The sequence below is a fragment of the Talaromyces amestolkiae genome, assembly GCF_001896365.1.
Source record: "Talaromyces amestolkiae strain CIB chromosome Unknown scaffold5.1, whole genome shotgun sequence".
NCBI lineage: Eukaryota > Fungi > Ascomycota > Eurotiomycetes > Eurotiales > Trichocomaceae > Talaromyces > Talaromyces amestolkiae.
Genome location: NW_024468041.1, coordinates 1,330,839 through 1,342,912, shown reverse-complemented (window position 1 = coordinate 1,342,912; position 12,074 = coordinate 1,330,839). Strand labels below are relative to the sequence as shown.

The 12,074-nt window shown below is 47.1% G+C and overlaps 4 protein-coding genes across 4 annotated transcripts; 2 read left to right on the top strand and 2 right to left on the bottom strand.

Moving 5' to 3' along the window:
* Nucleotides 1-2,039: 2,039 nt before the first annotated feature.
* BHQ10_003542 (uncharacterized protein) lies at nucleotides 2,040-3,539 on the top strand (the record flags this gene model as incomplete). The annotated part of the gene is made up of 1 exon (XM_040875810.1): nucleotides 2,040-3,539. The coding sequence occupies one exon, from the start codon at nucleotides 2,040-2,042 to the stop codon at nucleotides 3,537-3,539; it is 1,500 nt and encodes a 499-aa protein (XP_040732046.1).
* Nucleotides 3,540-6,302: 2,763 nt separating this feature from the next.
* On the top strand, nucleotides 6,303-7,359 carry BHQ10_003541 (uncharacterized protein; the record flags this gene model as incomplete). The annotated part of the gene is made up of 3 exons (XM_040875809.1): nucleotides 6,303-6,388; nucleotides 6,447-6,600; nucleotides 6,655-7,359. The coding sequence occupies 3 exons, from the start codon at nucleotides 6,303-6,305 to the stop codon at nucleotides 7,357-7,359; spliced, it is 945 nt and encodes a 314-aa protein (XP_040732045.1).
* Nucleotides 7,360-7,731: 372 nt separating this feature from the next.
* On the bottom strand, nucleotides 7,732-9,515 carry BHQ10_003540 (uncharacterized protein; the record flags this gene model as incomplete). Its single annotated transcript, XM_040875808.1, has 6 exons — nucleotides 7,732-8,705; nucleotides 8,758-8,829; nucleotides 8,880-8,967; nucleotides 9,029-9,182; nucleotides 9,271-9,329; nucleotides 9,504-9,515. 6 exons carry the CDS (start codon nucleotides 9,513-9,515, stop codon nucleotides 7,732-7,734), a joined length of 1,359 nt encoding a protein of 452 aa, XP_040732044.1.
* Nucleotides 9,516-9,983: 468 nt separating this feature from the next.
* On the bottom strand, nucleotides 9,984-11,534 carry BHQ10_003539 (uncharacterized protein; the record flags this gene model as incomplete). Its single annotated transcript, XM_040875806.1, has 1 exon — nucleotides 9,984-11,534. The coding sequence occupies one exon, from the start codon at nucleotides 11,532-11,534 to the stop codon at nucleotides 9,984-9,986; it is 1,551 nt and encodes a 516-aa protein (XP_040732043.1).
* Nucleotides 11,535-12,074: the final 540 nt, after the last annotated feature.

Genomic DNA, 12,074 nt, shown 5'->3' with positions numbered 1-12,074 from the left:
ACGCTAAGCATCTTGGTATACTAAAATAAAAAACGATAAGAGCTGGAAATATATATTATTTCCTAATATAGTTAGTCTACCTAATCTAGCACTAAAGGCCAGACTGAAAATGCATCTTTAGCCCTAAAACCAAGCTTTGCAACCCCAGAGATACACGAATGATAATGGATAGAATAGAACTAGTCTAGGCTAGGCTAGCATGAGCTGAAAAAATGCTATAAATACAATGTATTGAATGCAAGAAAGATATACAAAGTCTGCATAGTATTCCCCCATTAGGGAAAATTAGCCGAGAACATAGTCTTAGGCCTTTCTGTCGATAACGACGTGTATTGGTCTTATTTGACACAACTAGATGCATAAAGTATAAGCCTACATGGAGTCAAAGCAATTTCTACGTCATGATTACTTGAGATATCTATTATTGAGTATTTATAGCATGTGGTACTAAGATTGAACAATCTGGAGGGTAGAAAACGTGCCGTGATGCTGGCAAGTGGAGAGTTATGTATCGCCTGGGTATGGTACAGAATTCCCTCTCTCTAGTATGATAGTCAATTTACTCAGCTGAGAGTTATCCATCCCAGTCAAGAGTGGAAATTACTGAATAATGTTCGTTGTCAGGCAGGACGAATCTGGAATGTACTTATAGTACACCTTCACCCTCAGTACACGGACACAGATAGGCGATAGGTTAGAACGAAGATGGTGGAAAGATTAATCTGTCTGTTGATACACCATAGATATTGTGCAGATGGTCATCAAATATGTAGCAAGATCGAATCTTAGAGCTTTCCCTACAACAGGGGTTCCTGAGACCCTGTGAAGTATGTGCCGAACACCAACTTTGAGTAGAAATTGAGCCGATGCAGGCTTGAATTTGTCCCATAGATTTGTACCTGCTTTCTTACCTGAAGAAATATCTCCTATCGATGGGCTAGCCATCTGCGGGGCGCCATTGTATAGTGTTTGCTAGTGGTGGTCTATAAGAGGTGCTATAGCTTGCGTTTACTGCAGGCTAGGGCCCCGGCCCGACGCACTAAGCTTGTGCTTGGTAAGAAGAAATCGGTTAGCTGTCTGGATTACTATCCGGAATCTTACATCTTCAGCAGCGATCTTCCTGGTCGTATTAACCCCATCAGGCATTGGCCTTTTGCTGATGTTGCCAAGATGTGATTTCCCACTGCCAGAGAGATTCAGATATGAAAGTCCCTGTGTACGAAAGCACCTGCTTTCTTGGCCAGGCACCAATCTGAGGCTCCGTACGATTGTTATCCAGCATCTGGCCCCCATGCCTTCTGGGTGTTGCCATATCTCGTATTCAACGCAGAGTCACTCATTAATTGCCCGTTCATGTAGCGAAGCAACCTCGATGGGGGAGTTTCAATTACTCCATTCGGTCAAGATCCAGCAGCTTGAACTCTGCACAATTTAGGCTCATGCACCATACCAATCGACGACAGCCCTACCTGTTCTTGAGCACGTTGCAACAACGTTCAATCCCGGCCGTCATCAGCCAAGAGCTGATTGTTCCTCATCACTGGACAGAACTTCGCGCAAGTCTGTCTAGCTTTATGAAACAGTGGGCCGGCACGGATTCTTAAGGGCGATAATGTCGTTTAAACACAAAATATCGTATCTGTTTACGGTTAAGCTCGCGAGCCTGACATAAATAACAGAAAACAACAGAGGTATAGTGGTCCTTAGCGTCATTGAAGGCGATATTTCACAAATGACTTCTTAATCCGAATTCAATGGGGATGATTCTGCCCGATACATTATATCTGATCCCGCGCTGCCTCGGATTTGATTTCTTCCTTTTCATGCCTCCTCCATTTTCAAACCAGGAGAAAAATGTTGTTCAAGGAAGCTATCACCACTAGTACAGATCATGGCACTACCGTGCAGAGTAACGCAAAGATGGGCGTCAAGGTGTGGCTAGTGTTACTAGTAGGATCCTCTCCTTCCGTCCTGATTTGAAGAAGCCACACACAATCGATATGGTTATACTAATTACCTTTTTTAATCAGTCAGTAAATATGATCTATTTTACTCAGACTGCGAACATCGTAGGTTCAGGTGCCTTAACGACACATATTACGACTGTTTTGGGTAGCCCAAGCGACGGAGTATGGTTCACCCAGGTTCTTGCCATCCTAACTGCGATTCTCAGCATCCCCGTTACCCAGGCAGCGGATTTATGGGGTAGAAAGATTTTCCTGGTCATACTGACTACCTGTGGCTGTATTGGCAGCATCGTTGTCGCTCGCGCAAACGGGATAGGCGCCGCCATCGCGGGTTTCGCTATCACCGGCCTTTCATTCGGCGCCCAACCACTCCTCCATGCCGTCAGTTCCGAAATTCTAGCCCGCAAGTATCGATCGTTCGCCCAGGCTTCAGTCAATGTCGCATCTGCTCTTGGTGCCATCGTAGGTCTTGTGGTGGGCGGTGCGCTCACGCGGACTTCTGACGCTGGTTTTCGAGTATACTGGGGCATCATCGCCGGTATATATGCTGTAACGGCAATAATCTGCCAACTGTTCTATAATCCGCCTCCAAGAAAATTGCAGTTTGAGCTTACCTGGAAGGAAAAAATTAGACGCCTTGACTGGATTGGATACTCTATTCTAGCTCCGGCTTTGGTTCTCTTCTGCATTGCCCTTTCCTGGTCACAGAATCCCTACCAATGGGCAAATACTCATGTGCTGGTTCCATTCATCCTCGGGATAGTGCTTGTGATTGTGCTTGTCATCTATGAGATAATTGTTCGGAAAGATGCCATGTTCCCCCATGATCTGTTCCGCCACCGAAACTTCCCCATAGCCTTGGGCTGTGTTTTTGCGGAGGGTATTGTTTTCTTCTGTGGAAATAACTACTTCGCTTACGAAGTTAGCGTTCTTTTTTTCACAGACAGCCTTATTACTGGAATCCACTATGCCATTGCATTCATTGCGTTTGCGATATCCTCCCTTTTAACGGCTTTATGGTCATCGAGAATCAAAAAGGTCCGCATCCCATGCGCTACCGCATATGGCACTTTTGTTATTTTCAATATCTTGATGGCCACTGTGTCGCCTTCCGTCTCAGAAGCTCAGATATGGGTTTATCCGCTGTTTCTCGGGACTGGGCTTGGAATGTGTTTAACAACCCTGATGACGGCAGCACAATTTGCAACGCCTCGTGAACTCATAGCCATCACCTCCGGGCTCATGATATCCGTTCGAAGCCTTGGCGGAGCTGTGGGATTAGCTGTCTACAACGCAATCTTTTCTAGTGGATATGCCTCAAATTTGCCACGAGATGTTGCCAATGCGGTCCTTCCTCTGAACTTCCCGGAATCGCAGTTGCCACAGCTGATCCAGGCTCTAATCGCCGGTGACAATGTTGCGCTTTCCAACATTACCAATGCCAACTCCGATATTATTAGCGCCGCCGGTGAGGGTCTACGTCAGGCGAAAGTGCTGTCATTCCGCTACGTGTGGATGAGTGCAGGTTTCTTCTCACTTGCTGCCGCGATTGGTGAGTCCACTTCTCTCTGACACTCCTTCCTTCACATATATGCCTGAAATGGTGTACCTCTCGTATTCCCTTGACTGACCAACGGCTAACATTGAAACCTCCATAGCTTGTCTATTCTTCCATGAACCCACCTCAGAATTCAATTCTCAAGTTGATGCGCCTGTATTGGTTGATGACGTTGACAGCAATTATTCAAATTCCGCGACAAATTCTAAAGCTGTCGTGTAAAGTCTTTTTCTTAGTTCGCCTGGTAAGATATGTTTAGCTTCATATCAGAAAACCGCATCCTTTTTTTGAAACTTGACATGTATCCATGGATATGAGGGTTAGCTTGTATAATATCACAGTGACCTGATATTCGACATACTCACAGGTCCCTCTTGTTGTGATGCATTTCAAGATGTTACCGGATACGTTATAGATGGCGTCATATGTTTAATCCTATTTACCAGTTACGATAACCCCTTTATTAGAGCTCTAACAAGTTGATTCTTCTGCAGAATTCAATATGTGTCAAATAGTAAGTGAAATACTGCATGCTGGACAATAGCGGCTGCATCTTAACAGCACTATCACCCATCCAATGTGCGACACAGAAAGCTATTGCTCATAGCACGTAAAGTGCTACACTTGAAGGGATGTTAGGACTTTAGGTGGAGTTTTTGAGATTACGGAGACATGAACTAGTATAGACCCTTACCCGAGTGACAGGATATATTGCTACCACGGGAGAAAGTTCTAGCAACATATTTAAGAGGTTTCCTTGTGTCCTTTAAAAACCCTCCTGAAGTCAAATTCGTTCCAACGGACTGTCGGCTTCAAGCCCGCCAGTCTCCATTTCCCATCTATATTTTTATAACTGTGTCTGATTACTGCGTGCCCATGTCCTTTCGCTTCGACCTCTTCCTTATCCAGATTCTTATATCGTTGATGCGCAGCACGTAATTGGTGGTAACCTACTACCTCTATGTCTGAAAGTCTCTCAAACTTAGAAGCACCAATGAAATGTTGGGTGTCCACCAATGGATCGCCGACGAAGCCTTCGTCACTGACCATCGACACAAATTCGTCTTTACCAATATCTGCCCACTTTTCGCCAGTAACATCGGAATAGTCAATCTAAAATTGTTTTGAGCATGGTCTCTGGCCAAGAGTTTTCCGACTTATCACTTACGGAAAGGTTCTCCGCTAGAATTGCTCTCAAACGAGCCCAGTCCTTTCAACACAAAATTAACAAGCAAAACCTGGCAGCAAAAGGCTCAAACATACTTTGGTGTCATAGCTCTCGCCCCATTCAAACGTTATCTCCTTGAGGATATGAGCCACTAGGTATGCGAGTTAGTGCAAACTACTATCAGCGTCGCGATCCAAACGCACCATCAGCGCTGACGGAAGCTATGATTTCGGTGACTGACTGAAAATGCAAGTAACGCGCTCTCCAATACATACAGGTTGATGCTATATATATTCTAGACGCAGGCTTATCGGCCCCGTTTCACTGCATGTGGGAGCCCTGGGAAATAGGGTTTTGGAGCATAGGCACCCCGAGGGCAAAATGCATCCGTGAGCAAGCACCCTCAAGTTCGTATATGCAAGTCTCCATGTGAACAAGATACAGAGCCCTAGAAGGATTATCTCTGTTGCCCCATGGAGTAATTTGCAACCATGGGGGCCAAACGAAAGCATCGGGTTTCGGCTAACCAGCGTCTAAAAGTTGAGCCAAATCTCTCGTCTAGTTTGCGGTACCTAGAAACTCTATGATTCACTACTTGAGGACTGGTGCAGAGCCGAAGACCAAATGGGAATATTGAAAGAAAGAAATATTAAATAAATGTATATACTACTTACATATAAGCAGAGGCGACGATGTCATTTCTGTTCTCGCGGAGGATTCGTTGAATCATCGTTACTGTGTACTATAGCTTCACTAAGGTCAAAATTCGTATTTTACATTCTTTAAATTTGCGCACATAGTTTGACGCAGAGTTATGATTGGCCGAAAGATTAGGTTGACCTCTTTCATGCTGTCGAACTACAACGTAGACGGCATTTCCACATACTCCGTACATTCACCAGGGTTTCAAGGGATTGCTAGAACAATTATGGCCTCGAAGATGATTCCTAGTGAGATCCTAGATTTGGCGGTACATCTGAGGTTCTTTTGATAGATATTGATTGAAACTCACTGCGTGAGCCTACTTATGAGTTCATTCCAAGAAGCGGCAGTTTACTAAGACATGTGCCTAGGTTACTAAGAAAAAAAGAGCCCGAAACACACTTCTACGATTGAAGAAAAAAACAACTCTTCTAACATTCAAGCCAACCTATAGCATATTTTCAATATCAATCTAACCTTGGGCGCTTATTTCCACCTGCAGTTGGCAAGATACCCTCCATAGGCAAGGGTCCACCCATATCCCAGGGGTGCTTGAGCTAGTGCATCTAAAGATACTCAGCCTTGTGGTCATTGTGTCTGACAGGACTCAGAGATACCACAAAGAGTACATTGGTGAATAATAATGAAATGCGAAGAAAAGAAATCCACCAAAAGCTCACATTTAGTTCAATCTTCAATCAAATCTTCCCGATCTGGAAGGCGCACACCTTGTCAGGAAACTGGCACGTGATTGGTCGACAGCTACGTAATTTCTGCTGGAGCTAATCAAGATAAGCAAGAAAATAACCTCACTTCGCTCCCTTTTATCTCTCATTCTTCTCTTAGCGCAAGATCTTTCTGTTGTCATATTAATAATCTCTGCGCTCGACCGTCTGCAACTGGATGTATGTCTCCCGGCGGCGAACGACTCAAAGATGAAGGCACGCGGACGCAGGTCGTCATCGCTGGCGGTATAGCCGGACTTGTCTCGAGGTACTTCCTTTCACCACGACTAGTTCAACCAGAATACTAACCAGATTGAACATTGCAGATTCTGCGTCGCACCCCTCGATGTCGTCAAAATCCGTCTTCAGCTGCAGGTCCACTCTCTCTCCGATCCAACCTCACATTATGGACTCAAGGGGCCGGTATACAAGGGCACGCTTCGGACGATGCAGGCCATCGTTAAACAAGAAGGAATAGCCGTACGTCAATGCACGCTGATTTTTAACAAAAAAATAATTTCTGAAATCTGGCAGGGTCTATGGAAAGGCAACATCTCCGCTGAATTACTCTACGTCTGCTACGGCGGCCTCCAATTCACAACATACCGCACAACAACCCAATTACTCCAAGAACTACCCACACGACTCCCGCCCACCGCTGAGTCGTTTATTTCTGGTGCCGTGGCTGGCGGTATAGCGACGGCAACTACATATCCACTCGACTTACTCCGCACCCGATTCGCCGCGCAGGGAAACGAGAAGATCTATACTTCCATCGTCGACTCAATTCGCGATATAAACCGTACAGAAGGGCCACGGGGTTTCTTTCGCGGGTGTTCCGCGGCTGTCGCGCAGATTGTGCCGTATATGGGCCTCTTTTTCGCGGCGTATGAAACCCTTCGGTTACCGCTAGGCGAAATGTCGTCTCTTCTACCGTTCGGGTCTAGCGATGCCGCTGCCGGCGTGTTCGCAAGCATAATCGCGAAGACGGGCGTGTTTCCACTTGACCTCGTACGGAAGAGATTACAGGTGCAAGGTCCGCATCGGGCGCGATATGTGCATACAAATATTCCGGAGTATAATGGTGTCATCAAAACGATTCGGCTTATTCTGAAAACGCAAGGAGTGAGGGGGTTGTATCGTGGGCTGACGGTTAGTTTGCTCAAGGCTGCGCCTGCAAGTGCGGTTACGATGTGGACGTATGAGAGGGCACTGAATATCATGCGTGCGAGGGAGTAGATTTCTCTTCTCGGGCGGGCTAGATTTTCTCGGCGATATTAGATGGCGGGATAGATTTGTTCTGGGTAGATGGCGTCGGTGGAGTCAAGTGTACGATATCATTTCTACGATTCTTATTTTCAAGACTTGCTTGCATTTGAAGGTAAAAAGAATGAATTATTGGTTGGAAATCAATATTTTTCCTCACTGAATTCTTTGCTCCAATGATTGAAAAGATTTGACGCTAAACAGAGACAGTATTTGTCCCAAGAAACTCGTTAAAACAGGGGGGGATATGTGCGACACCATAATCTGTTGTATCTAACCCAATAGATACAGAAAAAGTGGAAGGATAATTATCTGACAGAAACAAAAGAAGGAAAAGTGACTAGTTTAGTACTCAGCATCACCCTCAACATCCTCCTCAATACCATCGCTAGCAACCTCTTCGTAGTCCTTCTCGAGGGCAGCCAAGTCCTCACGAGCCTCGGAGAATTCACCTTCCTCCATACCTTCACCAACGTACCAGTGGACGAATGCACGCTTGGAGTACATGAGGTCGAACTTGAGGTCGAGACGGTTCCAGGCCTCGGCGATGGCGGTGGTGTTGGACAACATGCTGACGGAACGGTCGACAGGGGCCAACTCGCCACCAGGAACGCGCATGGGCTTCTGGTAGTTGATTCCGAGCTTGAAACCAGTGGGACACCATTCAACGAGGTTAAAGGAGGCCTTAGCCTTGACAGAGGCAATTGCTTGGCTGCAGTCACGAGGAACAACATCACCGCGGTAGAGAAGTGCAACAGCCATATACTTGCCGTTGCGGGGATCGCAGACAACCATCTGGTTGTTGGGCTCGAAGCACTGGAAGGTAAGGTCGCTAACCTTGAAGCTCTCGTGGGAGCTCCGGTTGGCAGAGACCACAGGAGCGTAGGAGATAAGAGGATAGTGAATACGGGGGTAGGGCACCAAGTTGGTCTGGAATTCGTTCAGGTCCACATTAAGGGCACCGTCGAAGCGGAGAGAGGAGGTGATGGAGCTGACGACCTGAGCGATCAGGCGGTTCAAGTGCTCGTAGCTAGGACGGGGAATGTCCAAGTTGCGACGGCAAATGTCGTAGACAGCCTCGTTGTCGACCAAGAAAGTGCAGTCGGAGTTCTCAATGGTGCTGTGGGTGGAGAGAACGGCATTGTAGGGCTCGACGACAGCGGTCGAGACACGGGGGGATGGGTAGACGGAGAACTCGAGCTTGCACTTCTTGGCATAGTCAGTAGCAAGACGTTCGAGCAGAAGGGCACCGAAACCGGATCCAGTACCACCGCCGAAAGAGTGGAAGATCAAGAAACCTTGGAGGGAGGAGCAGTTGTCTGTATGATCATGAGTGAATGTACTCCAATCTTGTTAGGGAGCGCAACGAACCGGTAATGCGGCGAATGCGGTCAACAACATTGTCGACCAATTCTTTTCCAATGGTGTAGTGACCACGAGCGTCTATTCTCTGTTAACCAAGCTATCCGGCTTTTAATCAATATCGGACGTACAGTTGTTAGCGGCATCCTCCTTGCCACTGATCAACATCTCAGGATGGAAGAGAGAACGGTAGTCACCGGTGCGGATTTCGTCGATGGGCTGGAGACAAGTCAGTCACCCATGCTCACCGCCCACGTGAGGTAGCTTGGAGTATACATACAGAGGGGTCCAAGTCGACGAAGATGGAGCGAGGAACATATTTGCCGCCACTGGTTTCGGTGAAGAAAGTATCGTAAGAACCGGCATCGCCAGCATTCTCGGCAGCTTCTGTGTCAATTGTTCCATCATGCTTGAGACCGTGCTCAAGGAGATAACTATTTATTTGCCATTGTTGTTAGATTCGCTTATCAATTCGAACTCGTCCATGGTGCGACGGATGGAAGAATGGCGGTGAGGACGTACAGCTCCCAAGCACTGTTACCCAGCTGGGTACCAGCCTGGCCGATGTGAAGATGGCAAATCTACGGATCCCAGTTAGTTATAAGCTTGGTATAAAGTTATTGAAATAGCAAATATGGCGATTGGGTGATAGCATCAGTGTCGACGCTGTCGATATTTGGATGGTTCAGGGGACGGGGAATAGTGGGGGAGTAAACAAAGACTCGAAACACAACATTGCACAGGAGACGACTTACCTCACCACGCATTGTGACCGATGGAAGATAGATGGAGATACAAGAGAGGAGACAGAACCCAAAGCAACCTGTACACGAGCAGGACACGCAATAAGAGACAAAAAAAAAAGAGGTTGAAGTGTCGACTGAGCAATGGAGGAGTCGCTGGAGGAAAGAGTCCGTGCCGGGTCGATCGACTAAACCGACTAGCACGAACACTGGGTAGCCTATCAGCACGCTTCAAGACGGGGCTTGCTGCACCAGCTCTCTTTTAGGTGGTGAGTGGAGAAAAGACGACCAATCAGACTCGTGATGGCGTTTCCCCTGGCCTGAGGCCCCACCAGGCATTCGTCGGGCCTCAGGCTCCGAGCTTACTCTAATTCTTATTCTTCAGACTACACTATGCAATCAGCCATTATAAGATTCTTTTTTTTATTCTCTTTGCTTGAGGCCATCCATCACAGACTCAGTCTAAGGGCGGATAATCGCATTACATCCAATCTAACCAACAACATCTTCCAGATGATCCGCATCAACCTTGGTCCCCAATGTCTGCATGACAAGTCCATTCCCACCTGCATTGCCAACAACTTCAGCCTCAATCAGAACCTGCTTTCTCGCTTGTTTCAGAGTCATCTTGCTGTCTTGGCCCTCAGAGTACACCTCAAACAGGCGGTCAATCTGTTCGAGTGATAGCTTTGATGTCTCGACATAGAACAACCACAAGACAGGCAACATGGCAATATTGAAGAACCCAAACATCAGATAAAACCTCCACGACAAATTTGTTATTCCCAGCGGCGTGACCGGGACAACCACATAGACGAATATCCAGTTCGTGGCCGTCGATATGGATGTACCGACATTACGCATAGCCTGCGAATTGATCTCGGCGGGATACAGCCACGGGATCGACAGGAACGAGATACCAAAGAAGAAATTGTACACGAAGATAAACACAATCGTGAAAATAGACATGGAATAACTCCCAACCCGGATGCCGATTGCAATCATAAAAAATGCAATACTCTGTCCAGCGGCACCGGCCAGCAACAAGTTCTTTCGTCCGAATGAGTCGATGACAAGCATGGACGTGGTCGCCCAGATCATCAAGGCATGACTGTAAACCGCGGAGATGATCAATGCAAGACGGTCAGACAGGCCGACAGATTTTGTGAGTACGACGGGCAGATAGTTTGCAATGATGTTGACGCCACATGCTTGCTGCATGAGCGCAATACCCGCGCCAAGAAGTATACGGCGGAGGTTCTGTTGAGGTCCATTGTGGAAGATGTCGGACATGGCGGCACTTTCACTTTCGATCTCGTGGGCTACAGTCGCTGAAAGGACGCTTAGAGACTCGGTGACTTCGGGGTCATTGTCGTCTTTGGACATGAGACGGGCGAGGATATGTTTTGCTTCATCATTGCGGCCTCGCAGAACTAGCCATCGCGGAGACTCTGGCATGACAATGGTAAACACGAACGTGACCATGGAACAGAACGATTGGAACGCTAGCGGAAATCTCCATGACACCGAATTATTTGGTAGATAAGTAAAGCCATAGTTCATCCAGCTAGTCACGGCGATACCAAAGATGTTCAACACTAATTCCATAATCACCAATCGACCACGATGATGCTGTTTACAAGTCTCGMCCTGCCACATCGGAATCGCCGTGGTATTGAGGCCAGTCCCGAACCCGCCCACGATTCGACCAATAATCATATGAGGTAGAACACTCGCAGTGGCCTGGAGGATACCACCGACGGTCAAGAAAGTACATCCGATCATGATAGCCTTGCGTCGTCCGATTTTGTCTCCGATAAACCGCGATAAGATAGCACCAAAGATGGCACCAAGGTAGTAGGTAGAGGTAATTTGGCCCTGAATGGTGGCATTAGGGTCATTGAAAGTTTTGAGAAAGTTTTCATTGGTAAGGATTCCGCCAAAGACACCTTGGTCGTAGCCAAAGAGGAAAAATCCGGCACCACAGGCGATTGTGATGCCTCTTGTAAGGGCACTGCCTTGAAGATTTGAAAATAATCCCATGATAGCGACTAATGTCTGGATATACTCAATTATTCAACAGGGTGTGCAAGATTGATTGATTCGCTCAGCGACAAGGCCCCGGTTTATATACAGTACAACACCCCCAATCGCTCTCCGAGGGGACCCCGTACCGAAATCTCCAAATTCAGTGGAGAAGCGAATCTCTGATTCTTGTCCCAGAAAAATGTGCCAAGTTGTGGAGGACCTTCTCTCAATGTGTGGTGATTAGTGGTTCGTTTGGGGGCAGTCTCAGAAGATCGTAAGCCCTAAACGGCATGGCTGCCAACCACCTTCCCGGGGTTCCCTCCGAAGCATGACTCAAGTCGCAAACGCGGCCAACTTTTTGACTATACTAACGGTTGTCGCTCTGGTAGGATAGTGAGAAACGGGGAAGTGAATATCCGATTGTCGAATAGCGTGTTAAGCACTGCCAATTATGAGTGTCTGATTGTCGTTGTGGAATGTACCAAATATTCACCGTCGTTCCTTCGGCGTATTGCTTAGCCGTATAGATAGTCACTTTCTCAAATCTGGAAGATA